The sequence below is a fragment of the Stegostoma tigrinum genome, chromosome 2 (assembly GCF_030684315.1).
Source record: "Stegostoma tigrinum isolate sSteTig4 chromosome 2, sSteTig4.hap1, whole genome shotgun sequence".
NCBI classification, from domain to species: domain Eukaryota; kingdom Metazoa; phylum Chordata; class Chondrichthyes; order Orectolobiformes; family Stegostomatidae; genus Stegostoma; species Stegostoma tigrinum.
Window position 1 is genome coordinate 7,880,933 of NC_081355.1, and position 17,461 is coordinate 7,898,393.

The 17,461-nt window shown below is 42.1% G+C and overlaps 1 protein-coding gene across 5 annotated transcripts in view; it reads right to left on the bottom strand.

Annotated features, from left to right (window-relative positions):
* The window catches only part of lars2 (leucyl-tRNA synthetase 2, mitochondrial), a 98,548-nt gene extending 82,550 nt beyond the window's left edge, over positions 1 to 15,998 (bottom strand). For 2 of the 5 annotated variants that reach the window (XM_048522573.1, XM_048522545.1), the window contains exons 1-4: positions 15,844 to 15,944; positions 13,767 to 14,019; positions 12,167 to 12,295; positions 7,155 to 7,246 (exon numbers count right to left, since the gene is read on the bottom strand). In XM_048522573.1, the coding sequence (XP_048378530.1) occupies positions 7,155 to 7,246; positions 12,167 to 12,295; positions 13,767 to 14,019; positions 15,844 to 15,899 (530 nt within the window). In that variant the 5' untranslated portion in view covers positions 15,900 to 15,944. Of the gene's footprint in view, positions 1 to 7,154; positions 7,247 to 12,166; positions 12,296 to 12,604; positions 12,707 to 13,766; positions 14,020 to 15,843 lie in introns of those variants that run through there. The other 3 variants (XM_048522555.1, XM_048522582.1, XM_048522599.2) reach the window with 3 other exon arrangements.
* Positions 15,999 to 17,461: the final 1,463 nt, after the last annotated feature.

The window sequence follows — 17,461 nt, forward strand, 5'->3', positions numbered from 1 at the left end:
GAAGTCCAGCTCAGGACGAGGGGAAGCCCTTCATGGTTTTGGACATTAGCCCCAAGTCTGAACTAGTAAACACCCTCTGGCCCAGCCAGTTAATCCTACATGATAGTGATACCTTGAGTATCACATAATATATACCATTCCCCTCTCCACCCAAATATACATGGGGTTAAGACACATCGGGTGAAGGAGTAAAACAGATACAATCAGCCCAGCCAGTTGTTATACAGAGTGCCTGATATTTAACTTCATTGCTGGGCACAAGCAAACTTTTCGATGTTGTTTTCTGGGAGAGGTCCGAGTCTGAATAAGGCCAGTGAGGAGGAATAAAATATGTGAAATTCCTCTCTGCCCCAGTGTGGCCTTGGGAACAAGTACAGGAGATCTCTCTGGTCCTGAATTCTCCAATGGTACTTCAATACTATAAGAGGCAAACTTGCCCACAAGCCAGAAAGAAGTCATAGTTTGCATTTGGAAGAATTCAGGAGAACCAATGCCCTCTGCAGAAGATGGCCGCCTATCCTGAAGAGGATTGCTGTTTAGAAAAAGAATCTTTATTCCCCCCTCAGTCCACTGCTCAAACTAAATCAACAATCTTTCAGGAAATAAAAGATGGCACAACTCTGCAACTCAGACAGAGGTTGGGCAGAGGAAACATCAACAGGGCATAGTAGTAGTGCTGAGGTGGTCTTGTACTGAAGTGGGTACTGTTCTTGCTTCTGAGCTAGAAGCCCTGGGTTCAAGTCCCACTCCAGGTCACGACTGCCACAGACGGTGTCTCACACCAATAATAAAGCATAAAGAGAAGCAGATATTCCTGGTCAGCCACATGATAGAAAGAAAGAAAGTTGGAATATTTACCATCACTAGTTAAAGCCCCCAAGTTACTGCACACTTATGAGTGAATGTTACCAGAACAACTCATTCTCCTGGGATGGCAGGGTTAGTCTCTGAACAGAGGCTGGATTTGCTAGGACTATATTCACTGGGGTTTGGAATAATGGTTGGGGATCTCATAAAAACCTATCAAATTCTAACAGATTAGACAGAACAAACTCAGGAAGGATGTCCTCAATGAACAGAGAGTAAAAAACCAGCAGGCACAATTTAAAGATACAGGGTAGGCCACTTATCACTGAGATGAGGAAAACATTCTTCACCCAGAGCGTGGGGAGCCTGTGGAAATATTTGCCACAAAGTGATTGAGGCTAAAACATTGAATGTTTTCAAAAAGGACTTAGATATAGTTCACAGAAATAAAGGGATCAAAGGAGACAAACTGGTAACAGGGTACTGAGTTGGATGATCAGCCATGAACATCATGAGGTATGAAGCAGGCTCAAGGTGCCAAATGGACGGTTATTTCTCCTGTTTTCTAAATTTCCACATTCCGAGTTCTGAAGAAGGGACAGTGAACCTATAACATCAATTCTGCTTTCTCTCCACACATGCTGCCCGATTTCCTGAGTTTTTCCAGCGATTTCTATGATTGTTTCTGTTTCCTTGAGGTGCCAGTTGGCTGGACAGCTGGCCTGGATCAGATCAGTGCCCAGAACATGGGTTCAATCTCTGTTTCTGGCTGGGATAGAGTCAGGACTTGCCTCTTTGCCCTTCCCAAGGTGAATATTATGGTGCTGCAGTTCAGACCTGCCTCAGGCAGGGAACCAAGTAAGGCTGATGGAAGTTCACCAGACCTGGGCGTCTTCAGTATTCCAGCTGGTTGCTAGAAAATACAAGCTCCACATCTGACTTCTACTATTAAATACTAGAACAGTGTAGTATTTGAAAATACTATTTGTTCAAACAGCGCATACTTTATTCGCTGGAGTTCATTGCTGAACTACCTGCTATTATAGAAATCAGCAACACTATTTCTTCTGTAAAATCAAAAACGAACACAAATTGTGAAGCTGTGCACATTAAACATATCTGCATCTTGGAGCAGGGCTCATGATTACGTCACTTTTCAGACAACACAATCCACAACTGAGCAAATAAAACAGAACACACTGAATGGCTCTAAACCAACATTAAACATTAACTGAATAGCAGAGGGATCAGACATTTGGGAATAGGAACCCATTTTATGAACAAGTCTGAACTTTAGCGTTGCTGAACGCAATTACTTCCCTCTCCCTTGTGAGATCATTAAAGAGCAGGTTTCTGAATGTCAGTGAGCAACTACACCACAGATTTAAAGACAACAAAACTTGTAAAAGATATTAATTATTCAGTTTCTATACTAGAACAAATGGCAACGCTTTCATTACTCACTCTTAATAAAGCAAGAAAGATAGCAATTTCTGGTGATTGCACACACTGATCAAAGCATGGAAATCCAGAAGTTGATTTCCATTCTTGTTCTCCAAACTTTGACAAACCAGTACTTCAAGAAATTCAACATCAAAATCCATACAACATGGGTCGGCTTACAGTATTAAGCATACAGTATTAAGTATTAAGAGATCTTGCCAATTTAGATGCAAATGAATCAATCCTACCTCCTTACCCTCTCTGTTTTATTTTCTACAAATTCAATATTAAATTGTGCAATGTGTACAATTACACAGTGAAGTTCAAATTGAATGCAACCCCCAGAGGACTTCTCAACCTGAACAATGCAGAAGCTTGGCATCAAACCCCCTCATTAAAAAAAGGCTGTGCTGAACATATTTATGTTTCAAGTAAGTGGCACAGAGAGGCCAAAAACTGCACCAAAATGGTTTGATCTGGTTGAACCAGAATTCCTAAAATGTAGAGCTCAACTGCCCACTGAACTGAATCTTCAGTCCTGAAATGTTAACTGTTTTTCTCCCCACAGATGATGCTTGACCTGAGTATTTTAGCCTTTTCTGTTCATATTGCTACTGAATCTACTGGGTGGTGTTGGTTAAAATTTGATTCAGAAACACACTGCTTGTTCAAGTCATCTAGAAAAAGGCAATTGTAAAAAATAAACTGGACAATACGAAAAAGAAAAACAAAGCCGAGTCAACCTGTGAGCATTGACTGATATGTTCTGGTTAATTTGCTCTTCGTAGCTCATTCTCTCAGCTGACACCTTATTATGGCATTCATTAAAGATAAAATCAATTGCCCAATAGATAATCCCACTAATTATTTACACCATACCAGTGTTTAGCTTTCTCACCTGCTGATAGTGTGTTACAATAAGAGTCATTAACAGCCTTCTGCACAGCAGCATTGATCAGTGTTTCGATTTATGGACATCAATAAATGTCAACAGTCTTATCTCATTTGTATGTGTTATCTGTAGCTAAGGTTGAATCATTTTAGACTACTTCAACCTGAGAAACTTCCTGCATCTATTGACCTAGGAGGCAGACAAATCACACAATATGTCTGTCTCCATAACTAAGTTTTCAAGAAGTCAATATCCTGTTGTAAGAGACTGCAGCTCGAGGAGTGCCACTTCACATTAAACTGTCTAATCGAGAGATTTCCCATGGTAGAGCTGGCCACAGTTTGAAGATTATCCCTTGTGACCATTGCTCTGGCCATCAAGTTCTTGGGTAAGCCTCACATCCAGAGCTCCTGACTCACAGACAGGAATGATACCGCTGCACCACAAGACTTCCTTTAGACCAAGTGCCTGATTTTAACGCAAGTGCGAGCTACGATTTCCTCCAAGTTTGTCCTTGGCTAAAGCCATTTGTTTCATCCTACCACCCTGTGGCCTTGTCATTAACATCACCCCCTTTCTCAAAAAACAGAAAGTGATGGAAAAACTCAGCAGGTTTGGCAACATCTGCGGAGACAGAAACAGAGTTAACTTTTCAAGTCCTGTCTGACAGTTGTTTGGAACCTAAACAGAAAGAAAAGGGACAGAAGCGTTCTGAAGAAGAGTCACACTCGGCTCAAAAGATTAACTCTGTTTCTCTCACTGCAACTGCTACCAGACCAGTTGAGTTTTTCCAACTTTTTGTATTTTTCAAATTTCAGATCTCTAGCACCTGCAGTATTTTGCTTCTATCCCCTTGCTCAGACTGTGTGCAACTCTCTTCTTAATCCAGAGTTGAACTCCAGATCCCTTAATGTACATCAAGGCTATTAACCACGGATGCCTCTGTCCTCACACTCTCTCTCTCCCCCCCCCCCCCCAATCGTCTTTCCCATGCTTCCAAAACCTCCAGGGTATCAGCGGATAACTTGGGTAGGGAGGAAAGTGAACTGCAGGCCAATCGGATCAACCATAATCTTGTTGAATTGTAAAGCAGGCTCAAGGGGCCCACTTCTTCTCCAAAATTCAAATAGCTTCTCCAACACCTTCCCTGTTAATTTCGTAGCCTGTACCATCCATGATAGCCACTTCACTATTGGTGTCTACTCAATGCCAAATGCCAAATTTTGTTCCAATGTCATACACTAGTTCCATAATCAGATGGAAAAGGGCCAGCTAATTTATCACATCTCCATCCTGGAAGTTGCCCAGTAGGATGACAATGGGGCTTTCCTCAGCAAATTGAATATCAAATCATCAGACCATCTACAAATCTGCTCCACGGCCTCAACCTTTCCTACTGCCTTTACCAGCCTCCTGTCTCTTCCTAGCACTCAGGTTTTCAATTCAACTTGAGTGGTACATTGTTGGGTCCTGTTCGGAAATCAGTAACTTTATCCCCCAATCTCCAAAAAGGCCACATTTAAATTTTACTCAATTTAATTCCTGCTCTGTGAAGCTTGGAGACATCAGTTTCCACTTAAATCAGTCGACATTAATTCCTAGTGTTGCAGAACAAGTTTGCACATTCTCCCCGTGTCTGCGTGGGTTTCCTCCAGGTGCTCCGGTTTCCTCCCACAGTCCAAAGATGTGCAGGTTAGGTGGATTGGCCATGCTAAATTGCCCGTAGTATTCAGGGATGTGTGGGTTGGAGGGGGATGGGTCTGGGTCTGGGTGGGGGGCTCCAAGGGGCGGTATGGACTTGTTGGCCGAAGGGCCTGTTACCACACTGTAGGGAATCTAATCTAATCTTTCCCCTCCCCCAAAACTTTACAACAATTACATATGGAATCTAATGGATATTGAAATACCCTGCTGAATGTGTACTACTCTGAAAAGAGTCTTAAATAAGGACTTCACACCACCCAAATATCTCAATACCCTGTGCTGTACATGGAAATGGATGAATAAACGCCAATTTTGACTGCGCATGGGTTAAAGCGAACCTGACACTTTCTTGGCTGAAAGGTTGCTAGAATGTGTGAAATTTACTCACCCACATCTCTGATCACCTGCAAGTTGTTCATTGGATCACTTGTGTTTTGAATAATGAAATGATTGGAAGAGATTAAGGACTGAGTGTATTTTGTCGCCTCCAGGCTGTTATTCAGAGTTCATTATGCAGGCTCGCTGTAATGTGATTTAGTGACAATATGCATGAAATGATTAGATGAATGGTTGATTTAGCTTAAGAGTTTTGAATGAACCACTGTACAATGGACGCCAAGTGAACCATGAGCTACAAGGCTTCGCTAAAAACCTCAGCGCACATACTGGGTCTCATGTTGTGGTGTCCCAATAAACACCCGAGTCTGTATTGTGCAATCAGCATGTCTCTGACGTTTAAAGTAACTCAATGAAATAAAACGTGAAAGCAGTTCAGTACGTGTCTAACATAAGTGAGAATGTCACACCTTTCAGATCAGTTCCTGCAAAAGGTGAGAGTTAACAAAAATAGTACTTCATGTTGTACACACAATCCTGTTTATAAAAAGGCAACCCACCAGTGAACATTTCCATGATTAGGAATGAGCAACATTAAGGCAGGAGTAAGTCCTGTATGCTCAAAAACTCACCTTCAAACAAACCTCAATTCAAAGGGTGCATCAACATGGGCATGGGCTTTAGAATACAAATCAACTTTCAAAGCATTGTCAACACCAGCAGCATTGTAATTTGCACAAAATGACGAGTGTAAAGCATCTAAACTGAACTGATGGCACAAAGCCATCAACTCAGGGATGCTTCCCCTCACAGGCAACGTGGCTGGTATCAGCTGCTGCCAAGAGATGGCCTTTCTTCCTGACGTTCAATGGGTGAGTGGTTCATGTTAGAGACCTGCAATTGTGGGTGAATGGCAAACTGTTGGCAGAGGATGAATTTTCTGTTCATCAAAGCAAGGCACATTGCTTCTGGGAATGAAATATTTTCCATTTCAGGTGCCTGGGGCTGGATATTAAAGCAGCGGCAGGAGATTGTCAGTTTTTCATTCTTGGAGAGATGTGGGCACTCGTGGCAAGGCCAGCATTTGTTGTACATCCCAAATGCCTTTCAGTGGTTTGCTCAGACATTTCAAAGGACATTTAAGAGACAAGCACATTGTTGTGTGTCTGGAGTCACACAGACCTTACCAGGGAAGGATGGCTCATGATAAAAATAGACTTTTCCCCAAGTTTCAGTACAGCTTGAAGTGGAAAGCACTCACTGAGCAATTCAATTAGCAGCACCTCACAGCATCTTATGTTTTCAATTTAAATGAGAAGCAATAGCACAGCAACAGCAGCATGCATCAAGGTAGGAAAGAAAACGATAACAAAATAAAGCAAACTACATGAAGGAAATGCCACCCAACATGATAAACTCTCAGAGATCAAGCGATAGCGTAACTCAATCCGCACACACCTTAAGTCAAATTCAAAGCATTGCAATTGTATGGTTCAACGTTTCAAACAGGGAATCAAAACTCTGGGCACTCGCTGCTAGTCACACTGTGATGTGAATCTCATTTCTTGATACTTCTGTTACAGAGTCATACGGCACAGAAACAGACCCTTCGGTCCAACTAGTCAGGGCTGAATGTAATCCCAAACTAAACTAGTCCCAACTGCCTGCTCTTGGCCCATATCCCTTCAATCCTTCCCCATTCATGGACTTATCTAAATGTCTCTTGAAACATTGTAATCATGCCTGCAACCACCACATTTTGCAAAAAGCCTAAGGAACACAATTTCAGGCTTCATTTCAAGAAGTTGTTTTGTGAAGCATTGCTTAGGAAGGGATCATTTTTGTTAAATCAAAAATCACCAAATGACAGAAAATATCGGTTGATGTCACCTATTGTATTTTAAATGATAACGATATTAAGATTGGCCGTATGCGCTTTGATGAAGAAATTCTACAATTTTTCTCAATTTACCTTCTTGTCCACTCTTCAGGATCCAGGCCTCGCTCAATTGCAGCATTTTCTGCAGGCAAGCCAAATGCATCCCATCCCATTGGGTGCAAGACCTGTGATTTAGAGAGAACCACAGTTACAATACTCCTTACTGAAGCACGCAATTTCTATTTGGTTCAGTGCTGTCATGCGAAGATGAATCAAGCTGGCACAGTTACATACCTTTATTCCATGAAAGGCAGCAAGAAAGCATGTGAAGGCCACTTACTTACATTCACTTTAGGATTTCACTGCAAAGATATTCTTCACAATGATGATTTTTGTAAGCTATACAGGTCCTATCAGATTTTAGAATACTTGGAATTCAACATGTTCCTGTTAGTTCAGAGGACAATATTTTCAAAATACAAACTAAATGGAGTTGGAAATAAAACAGCTCAACAGAATTTTATGACCGTCTTCTAAATGCTACCCACTTATAATACATAATCTATTCAACACATGAACATTATTGTTTTCAAATTCAGCCAGTGCCTCCATCTGTTCAATCTTTCTTCATGAGATAAGCCTTTCATCTCAGAAGTGAGCTGAACAAACGTTCTCTGAGCTGCATCTAAGGTAATTAAATCCTTTATAAATACTGTACACCGTATGCCAGATGTAGTCCTACCAAGATCCAGTACGTCTGCTGTAAAATTGTCCTAGTTCTATATTCAATTCTCATTGCAATAAACAACAGCATTTTACTTGTCTTTCCAATCACATGGTATAAGACCTAAGGCATAGGAGCAGAAGTAGGTCAGATTTATTCTCAAAAAAAAAGATTCCTCCTCATCTCAGTTTTAAATGAGCAACAGCTTACTCTGAGATTATGCCCGTCTGGCCCTAGACTCTCTTAACAGGGGAAACAACTTCTCAATATGCACCCATTGAAGAGCCCTAAGAATTTCTTTGAAATGAAGACAGCACCTGCAGATCAACCTTTTGTGATTCAGGTACCTGCACACCCAGGTTCCTCTGCATTTCGGACTTCTCCATCTTTGGGGCAAAGAAACAATATCCTGCCCCTATTCATTGATACTGTTTTTGAAATTTATTTGACTTCTTGCTTTTATCCGTTATTTTATTGCTGTCAATATTTTTTCTCAAAACCAGACATAATCACATTTTCATTAACAATATTTATGATCTTTGACTCCTTCTTTAATCTTTCAGCTGTTTTCCCTTTTGTTATTTTAGGTAGAGATTTTAAATGGTTACATAGTGTTAGCATTCACCGGAGGTGACATTAGGTCATACAGGATTCAACATGGATTGATCCCATCAATCAGCAAGCAATAGCAGATAGAGAACTGGCTAGAATTAGCGATCTCAAAAGAGATTAGGCTGGCAGCCCTGACAACATATACGCTCAAGTTGCAAGGACTATGTAATAGCTCACTGAGACCAGAAACGATTGGCTGTAATTTTACACATGGAGCCTTATCCCAGTAGCAATGTCTCAAATTCAGCTTTCTGAAAACTGAACCTTCTGTTGAAGCTCATGTTCAAGACTGTCAATTGTTAGAGGAGTTGAAACAACTGGGCGAGTAATTGGACAAGGTGGTGCATTAGCTGGATGGAAAGTGGACTAGCAATACACCTCTCTCTCTCCTTGGTCAGAGTGACCCTTGACCTCAGCTTACTTAAGATTGGCCTAATCCACAAGCTGAAATCTCCAACCTAAAGGCAGCAAGATCCAAAAACAGGGATCGAATTTGTGCCCCAGGTTGCTAGTTTGGACATACTACCAGTAATGTTGAGCGTCAACATGATAAAACCTGTATATGGGCTGAGGCATTTATGTCAAACCATACCCAGAATGCCGTGGTCAGCTTTAGTCCTTTAACATGGTGGGAGAATAAAGGCTTGAGAAAAACAACTCCAGTTTACAAATCCTCTGCCACCAAGAAAGGCTGCGAGAGATGAAGGAAGTTTGGACTTTGACGATTATCCAACTGAAGCCTTCTATGTATCAAAAAGGATTAAATGTTGAAATAAGTAGGACAAGGCCACTCAGCCCCCTTGAGCCCACTCCACCATTCAATATGAACATGGCCGACCCTCTATCTCAATGCTATATTTCCACTTTCTCCCCGTAACTTTTGATGCCTTTAAAATCTAAACATTTATCTAACTCCTTCCTGAACACATGCAGTGATCTGGCCTCTACAGCTTTCTGTGGTAGAGGATTCCACAGGTTCACTATCCTCCGAGTGAAGAAACTCTTCCTCATCTCAGTCCGAAATGGCTTGCCCTGTGTCTCGAGACTGTGACCCCTGATTTTAGACAATGTCACCCAGGGAAAACATTCTCCTCGTATCTTGTCTACCTAGCTCTGTGGGAATTTTATCATTTTCAAACAGAGATTCAACAAGAGATAAACTGTGCTGTGAATACAGGCCCAATCAAACCAAACTCATTGCATACAACAGTTCTTGTATGACATATATTGACATTCCTTCACTGACGCTAGCTAATAGTCCTGGAACTCCCTACACAACAGCAGTGTGTGCACGCACCTACATCATATGGGCTGCAACAGTGCAGTGAGACAGTTCCCCATGACTTCCTTAAAGGCAATAAATTATGGCCTAACTTGCAAAGCCCACATTCAACAAATGAACTAAAACAAGACATACAATGGGCACTGCAAAAATGAAGGGAAAAACCATTCTATAACTGATAATGATCAAACTTCCTTCTCAAATGAAAGTGAACTTTATGCAATGTACGCCAATTTTATGTAAATAGAGAAAGAGTTAACTTCGAGTCCAATTTGACATGCCGTTGGAATCCAAAGAATCACGGTAGACTAGAAAGGTTAACTGTTTTGCTCACTACAAATGTTGCCTGATCAGCTGAGCTACTCTAGCAGTTTCTGGTTTTACTTCCAATCTCCAGCATCTGCATACTTTTACTTTTGGTATAGAATTATGCAATTGCTTTCTCTTCCAGTCAGTACATGAAATTGAAACCGATGTAAATGGTAGTCACAGCTGTGACATTTAGTTTGTATTTTCCAATATAATCAAACAGGAGAGATTCAACGAGAGACATTTTGTCAGAAAAATTGTGCTGTGGAATAACTGTACAGAAACCCTGGAGAATCAGTTGACTGAATGTGTGTTTATGACTTCATTTAAGCTTGTAATATATTATTAGCTTTTGAACTAGCACTGCTGACACTAATCCCATCACCCTGTCTTTCTGCAAAATCCATTCACATGAACGTCAGTTTGATTTAAATGAATGTGTTAATCAGTAATTAAAGATCAAACATTAACCCACTATGTAATCCAGAGAAGGGCGATTAAAAGCTGAAAGGAAAAATGCAAAACCCAAGTAAAACGGTGATTGCTAAAAGAAACAGCACTTGCACATAGGACAGAGAGAAAAGCTCTTTAAACCTGAAGCATTTTCCATAGTAAAAACGTTTCTTTAAAATAAAGCAGCTCCTAAGGATGGAGAGATGTCTAATTGTATCCACTGTTTTAAGCACTGTGCAGATTCTAGACTCAGTTTCACAGAGGGTGGTTACTTGCTGACTTCAATTCTGGAGGAGGCCAGGAATTACTGTATTGGAACCCTGTGGATCAACATCTGGTGCTGGCCTGGAATGCCAATGGGGAAGCACCACAAATAGAGATCAATATTCAGCACTGAGCAAAGTTTACTATGTTTACTCCTTTGGAGCACATTTTCATCTCAGCTTAGGACTATGAATTAAAGAAGTGTTGGCTGGCAAAGATCTTTTAAAGGCGCATACAGCTCCCAATGAAATACAATACCTTGCGGGTCTGAAGAGGCCAGGCATCTCTCTTCATGAACACTATATTCATGGAGAAGTTAATAAGTTAACAACCTTCTCTCAAAGTCATTGATTTTCATCCCAGGAAAACCTTGAACTTTACCTCTGGTGCCAAAAATCTCCCACCATCTTCCAGAACTTGGGGGCTCTGTTTAGAAACAAGGGGTAGTCCATTTATGGCAGAGGTAAAGGACAGTGTTATTCTCTCAAAGTGGTTTGAGAGATTTTACTCTTACTCAAAAGGTGGAAGACTCAGAGTTCTTTAAATATTTTTAAGGATTCTTAATAAGCAAGAGAGTGAAAGATGATCAAGGATACACATGAACAGAGTGTAAGCAGATAAGCTATAATCTGATTGAGTAGCACAGCAGACTCAAGGGGCTGAGTGACCTAACCTCTTGTACGAGCACATGCTTTCATAGCAGGTGGGTATCACTGGTAAGACCAGCATCAGTTAGAATCATGGAATCCCTACAGTGTGGAAGCAGGCCATTCGGCCCATCAAGTTCACACCAACTCTCTGGAGAGCATCCCACCCACGCCCCTACCCTCTCCGTGTAACCCCACATTTCCCACCTAGGTGGGCTAACCCACCTAGCCTGCATATCCCTGGACACTATGGGGCAGTTTACCATGGCTGATCCACCCTGCCCGCATGTCTTTAGTCTGTGGGAGGAAACTGGAGCACCTGAAGAGAACTCACGCAGACACTGAGAACGTGCAAACTCCACAAAGACAAAGTCACCTGAGGCTGGAATTGTACCTGGGTCCCGGATGTCATGAGGCAGCAGGGCTAACCACTGAGCCACCGTGCCGTCTCAGTTGCCCATCTCTAATGGCCTGCGAACTGAGTGACTTGCTGAAGTCACTTCAGACAACATTAAGAACCAACCACACTGCTGTGGGTCTGGAATTGTATGTGGGCTGGGCCAGACCAGGAAAGGATGACCTGAAGGACATTAGCAAACCAGATGAGTTATTAAGGCAATCGATGATAGCTCCAGGGTCACTATTACTGATAATCAACTTTCAATTCCAGCTTCATTAGTTGAACTTAAATTCTACCAGCCACCATGTTCCACAAACCTCCCCCAGACATAAAGAAACATCATTAGGACAAAACCAAAATCACAAGTGTAAAACACTGTAGCAAGAGTTTTAATTGAGGAAGAGCTGTCAGTACCTGAAATCCACGCATTCTCTGGAAATGAGCCATTGTGTCGCTGATAGTGTACACTCGCACATGCCCCATATGAAGCTTCCCAGAAGGGTACGGGAACATGGAAAGAACATAACATTTTGGCTTTGATTTCTGAAAGAGAAAGTAAAGATAATCTGTGAGGAAAAAGAACCCACAAAAGTCACCATCTCTGAGGCTAATGATACTATATCATTCACTAAAACATTACTTCCCCACCTAAGCTTGCAAATTATAAATGTATGTTGAATGTGATGTAGATTAGAGTTAGGAAAGATAAAGAGTGACAGTTAGGTAATCAGTACAAAAGCTGGAAATCTAAAATAAAAACAAAAATAATGTAAATGTTCAGCAGATCAAGCAGCTCTTATGGAGAGAGAAACAGCGTTAACACTTAAGATTTTGATTAAAAAAATTTATTACCCTGAAGCTGTGACTCTTTTTTTCCTCTTTCCACAGCTGATGCCAAACCCAGTAAATATTTCCGGTGCTTTATGTAGATATTTAACTCGGAGGCCCTCACTAGATAACATGAGAGGAATGAGTCACTTGATTCACGCCCAATCAGTTCGTCAAGTCATGGAAACGTATCACACGTGATTCCATGATTTTACAATTGACAATGTTTGCAACCTCTCAAAACTTACATGCTTAAAAGGAACTAGTGCGAAATGGATCCTGCGCCAAATAGCGAAATAGGAAATTAGAAAACATCTTTTCTTGATATGTTGGTCAAGTCACAGATTGCAGCTTCACAAAACTAAATTAAGCCAAAATCCCAGAGTCTCACTTTTCTCGCTCAGTCTTTATAAATTTTCTATAATCCAACAACATTTGAAGGAGGTACATTAAAAACTAATATGGGACTATAGATAACTTACTCTGTTAAAGACTAGGGGTTTATGTTACTTAACAGGCATGACTGTATCAAAAATGGTACAGGAGAAGAGATAGGTCTCAAGTTCACTTCAGCCAAAACAAAACCCTACTGATCGAGTCCCTCTGAACCACACCCTACATACCGAGATAACTGAGCTACTGGCCCCTAGAGGAAGGAACCTCCACAATGAAGCACAAGGTCTAGATTTTGCACTTAGATTTCTGTAAAGGAAATTAAAACAATAGCTTTCTAATCAGAAGTGAAAGCACTACCCACAGAGACACTTGCGGAAATGACCACAGATAAGCGTAAGCAATTTTCAGAAAGCATCAACATTCATATCAAAGGGAGGTGCCTTATCCTTTAGGCCATGCAGTCATCGAAGATGAATGCCAGGAATGAGATATGTACTCAGGATCAACGTTCTTCACTTATGCATACTTAAAACGGAACATCAATAAAACAGGTTGTTCCTTTTTAATGTTAAGATCCTGTGAGCACTGGGGCAACATGTGGATTACTAATGTCCCACAGATCTGCATTTCGTGGTGTGGTCATCATTGATAAACTACCCCTTATCGTATACATATACTTTGAATCTCAAGTGGCTGAATGATTTTTGCCTGTCCATAGTGTCCTTCCCTTAATTTATTTTACACGTTGTTTCCCTTCTATACATTTAATTTTTTTTTCTGAAATACCTACACCCATTTCAGAAATCGCTGGGAATTGCTCCTTTAGTCGTGAGTGCCAATGTTTCTCGACACGTTTTCGCGTCTCTGTTCTATATTCCCTTTCCCATGTTCCTGCATGACTGGAGAGGTTTCTGCCATGGACCAGCACCCGCTTTCTGTACTGACCAAGCAAACTGGTCCAGCCACAAGAATGTTTCTTCAAGCAGGCGGAGCAAAGCCCCAGCTTCCACAAGACAGTCATCATTTTCTGCACAATCAGGCACCTTGAAAAATAACAAGGACGATTGTCAATACAGGGGCAGAACACAAGTTTCTAGTGTTTACGGCAGGGTAGGATGCTCTTTCACACATGCAAATGTAAAATAGTTCTAATTTTAATAAGAAACATCAGCTCACTAATTAGTAAATATATCTCCTACACAGAGCATAAATGAGTTACCTGGTACTGGTTATCTTCAGGCTAATAATACTTGAAAGTATTTTTAAATAAATTGTAACCAGAATTGGGGAAAAACAACTGTCTATCTAGGAACAAGATGATGTGTGACAATTTCACTGGACTAACGTTCCAGAGATCCACTGGCTGCAGGCTTAAATCGCAACACAGAAGATAGCGGAAATTAAATTTAATTAATAAATCTGTAAGGGAAAGCCTTTCTCAGTAATGGTAACCATCATAACGATCATGGGACACACATTCACCATTGACAGGTCACTGACTGGGAGGTGAGAAAGTGCATGCAGTTCCATGGACGGACTGAAATATACAGAAAAAGGGAGGAGACAACGTTTGAATGATTTAAGATGAAATCAGCCCAGTGCCTCCTTCCAGAGGAAGGAGCAGGAAATAATTTGCATTGCAAAGAAAGAAAGTCAAAACGCAAACAAAATAACAAACTCTGCCTCTTCATGCATCTGAAAACCTTGTGTAATTTATTGTGTCCTCCTCAGGTCAGCATTTTCATATTTTTTTTGAGGGATCCTGGAGCAGCTTAAAGAGGACTAGGTAAGGAACCCAGTGGAGGTACAGATAAACCTTTGTGGTCATGGCACAACTCATGATTTTCAGATGCAGTCTTGGAGTTGGTGAACAGGCACATCAAGAAGTGGCACAACTGGACAAACAGCATTTCCTCTGGACCTGCCTAAAACACCAAAAGGTTGAATATTCACATTGGCAATGTTAATGGGAATTCTGACAAGCGATCACATCTCTAATATATTCCACAGTCTGGTAAGACTCACTATTGTCTCAGCGTAGTCATTCCTTCCCAACTCACCATGTAACCACATCCCAAGTCAGCAAGGTATACTTCCTTTCTGAATGCATTCAATCCCTCAAAACTTTAAGAGTGGAGGCCAGAGGGATTCAAGGGCACAAACTTATAAATCACTATAAACAGCACTATAGATTAATAAGGCCATAAAAACTCCTAAAAGGGATTGGATTGAAAAGGTGAAAAGTTATTTTAAACAGATACAGAACTTTGGCTAGATCACACCTTGAGTACCATAAACAGTTCTCATCTAGATGGCACTGGTGAAAATAGATATACAAGAGGTGAAGCAAGAAAGAACAGAGAAGTTGATCGAATAGCCTAGTCTCTTTCCTAAAAGACTGAGGAAGTGCTGTGATCGATGCCTTTAAGATTACAGGAAAAATACTGCTGATGCTGGAATTTTGAAACAGAGAATGCTGGAGAAACTGAGCAGATCTCACATCCGTGGAGACAGAAACATAGAGGCTTCCGAAGAAATCATAGTGGACTCAAAACGTTAACTCCTTCTCTCTCCACGGATACTGTCAGAGCTGCTGAGTCTCTCAAGGATTTTAAGTGTCTGTTTCAAATTGCAAGAATCGGTGAAACTGACATAAAGAAATCGGTCACAACTGCGGGAAAGGCCAAAACCGGGGACTATAAATAAACAAACCCAGACGGGCTGAAATATACAGAAAAAGGGAGGAGACAACGTTGAATGATTTAGGATTAAATCAGCCCAGTGCCTCCTTCCAGAGGAAGAGGCAGCAAATAATTTACACTGCGAAGAAATAAAGTCAAAACGCAATACAAAACAACAAACTCTACTTCGTCGTGCGTCTGAAAGCCTTGTGTAATTTAATTTGTCCTCTTCGGGTCAGCATTTGTGTATTTATTTAGAGATCCTGGAGCAGCAGCTCACCTCAGTCCCTGGGCGCCGCCATCTTGCCGCTTTCCTTCAACAAAACTTTACAACTTTATTGACAACAGCCGGCAGCCGAATGTCTGCGCATGTGCGCAGCCGGTAGCATGTGCTCTGGGGCTCTGAGAGGTGTTGGGCCTGATGTGTTCATCCAGCTCCACACTTTGTTATAATACAATGTGAGGCTGGATGAACACAGCAGGCCCAGCAGCTTCTCAGGAGCACAAAAGCTGGCGTTTCGGGCCTACACCCTTCATCAGAGAGGGCGATGGGGTGAGGGTTCTGGAATAAATAGGGAGAGAGGGGGAGGCGGACCGAAGATGGAGAGAAAAGAAGATAGGTGGAGAGGAGAGTATAGTTGGGGAGAGGGAGGGGATAGGTCAGTCCAGGGAAGACGGACAGGTCAAGGAGGTGGGATGAGGTTAGTAGGTAGGAGATGGAGGTGTGGCTTGGGGTGGGAGGAAGGGATGGGTGAGAGGAAGAACAGGTTAGGGAGGCAGAGACAGGCTGGGCTGGTTTTGGGATGCAGTGGGTGGAGGGGATGAGCTGGGCTGGTTGTGTGGTGTAGTGGGGGGAGGGGAGATTTTGAAGCTGGTGAAGTCCGCATTGATACCATTGGGCTGCAGGGTTCCCAAGCGGAATATGAGTTGCTGTTCCTGCAACCTTCGGGTGGCATCATTGTGGCACTGCAGGAGGCCCATGATGGACATGTCATCTAAAGAATGGGAGGGGGAGTGGAAATGGTTTGCGACTGGGAGGTGCAGTTGTTTATTGCGAACTGAGCGGAGGTGTTCTGCAAAGCGGCCCCCAAGCCTCCGCTTGGTTTCCCCAATGTAGAGGAAGCCACACTGGGTACAATGGATATAGTATACCACATTGGCAGATGTGCAGGTGAACCTCTGCTTAATATGGAAAGTCATCTTGGGGCCTGGGATAGGGGTGAGTGAGGAGGTGTGGGGGCAAGTTTGTTATTTCGGATTCTCCAGCATCTGCAGTTCCCATTATCTCCAAACCCCAACGTGATTTGGCTGCACACACACGCACAAACACAAACACATACACAGAGGGAGAGAGGAGGCAATTGTCAGGGAAGCTTGAAACTTGCAAAGGTGCAAATCCCCCAGATTTCTGTTCAAGAGGAAGAACACCACTGTCGAGATAGTAGGATGCTGGAGAATCTGAGATAACAAGGTGTAGAGCTGGATGAACACAGCAGGCCAAGCAGCATCAGAGGAGCAGGAAGGACGAAGTTTCAGGCTCCAAAGAAGGGTCCAGACCCAAAACGTCAGCTTTCCCACTCCTCTGATGCTGCTTGGCCTGCTGTGTTCATCCAGCTCTCCACCTTGTTATCAAGGACACCACTGTGTCGCCGTTTTAAAACAATGATGTAGAGGTGTTGGCTTTGGACAGGGGGCAGTGCTTCGAAAGCTTGTGGTTTCAAATAAACCTGTTGGACTCTGACCTGGCATCGTGTGACTTCTGACTTTTAAAACAAAATACCCAAAATGTTTCATTATCATAGGG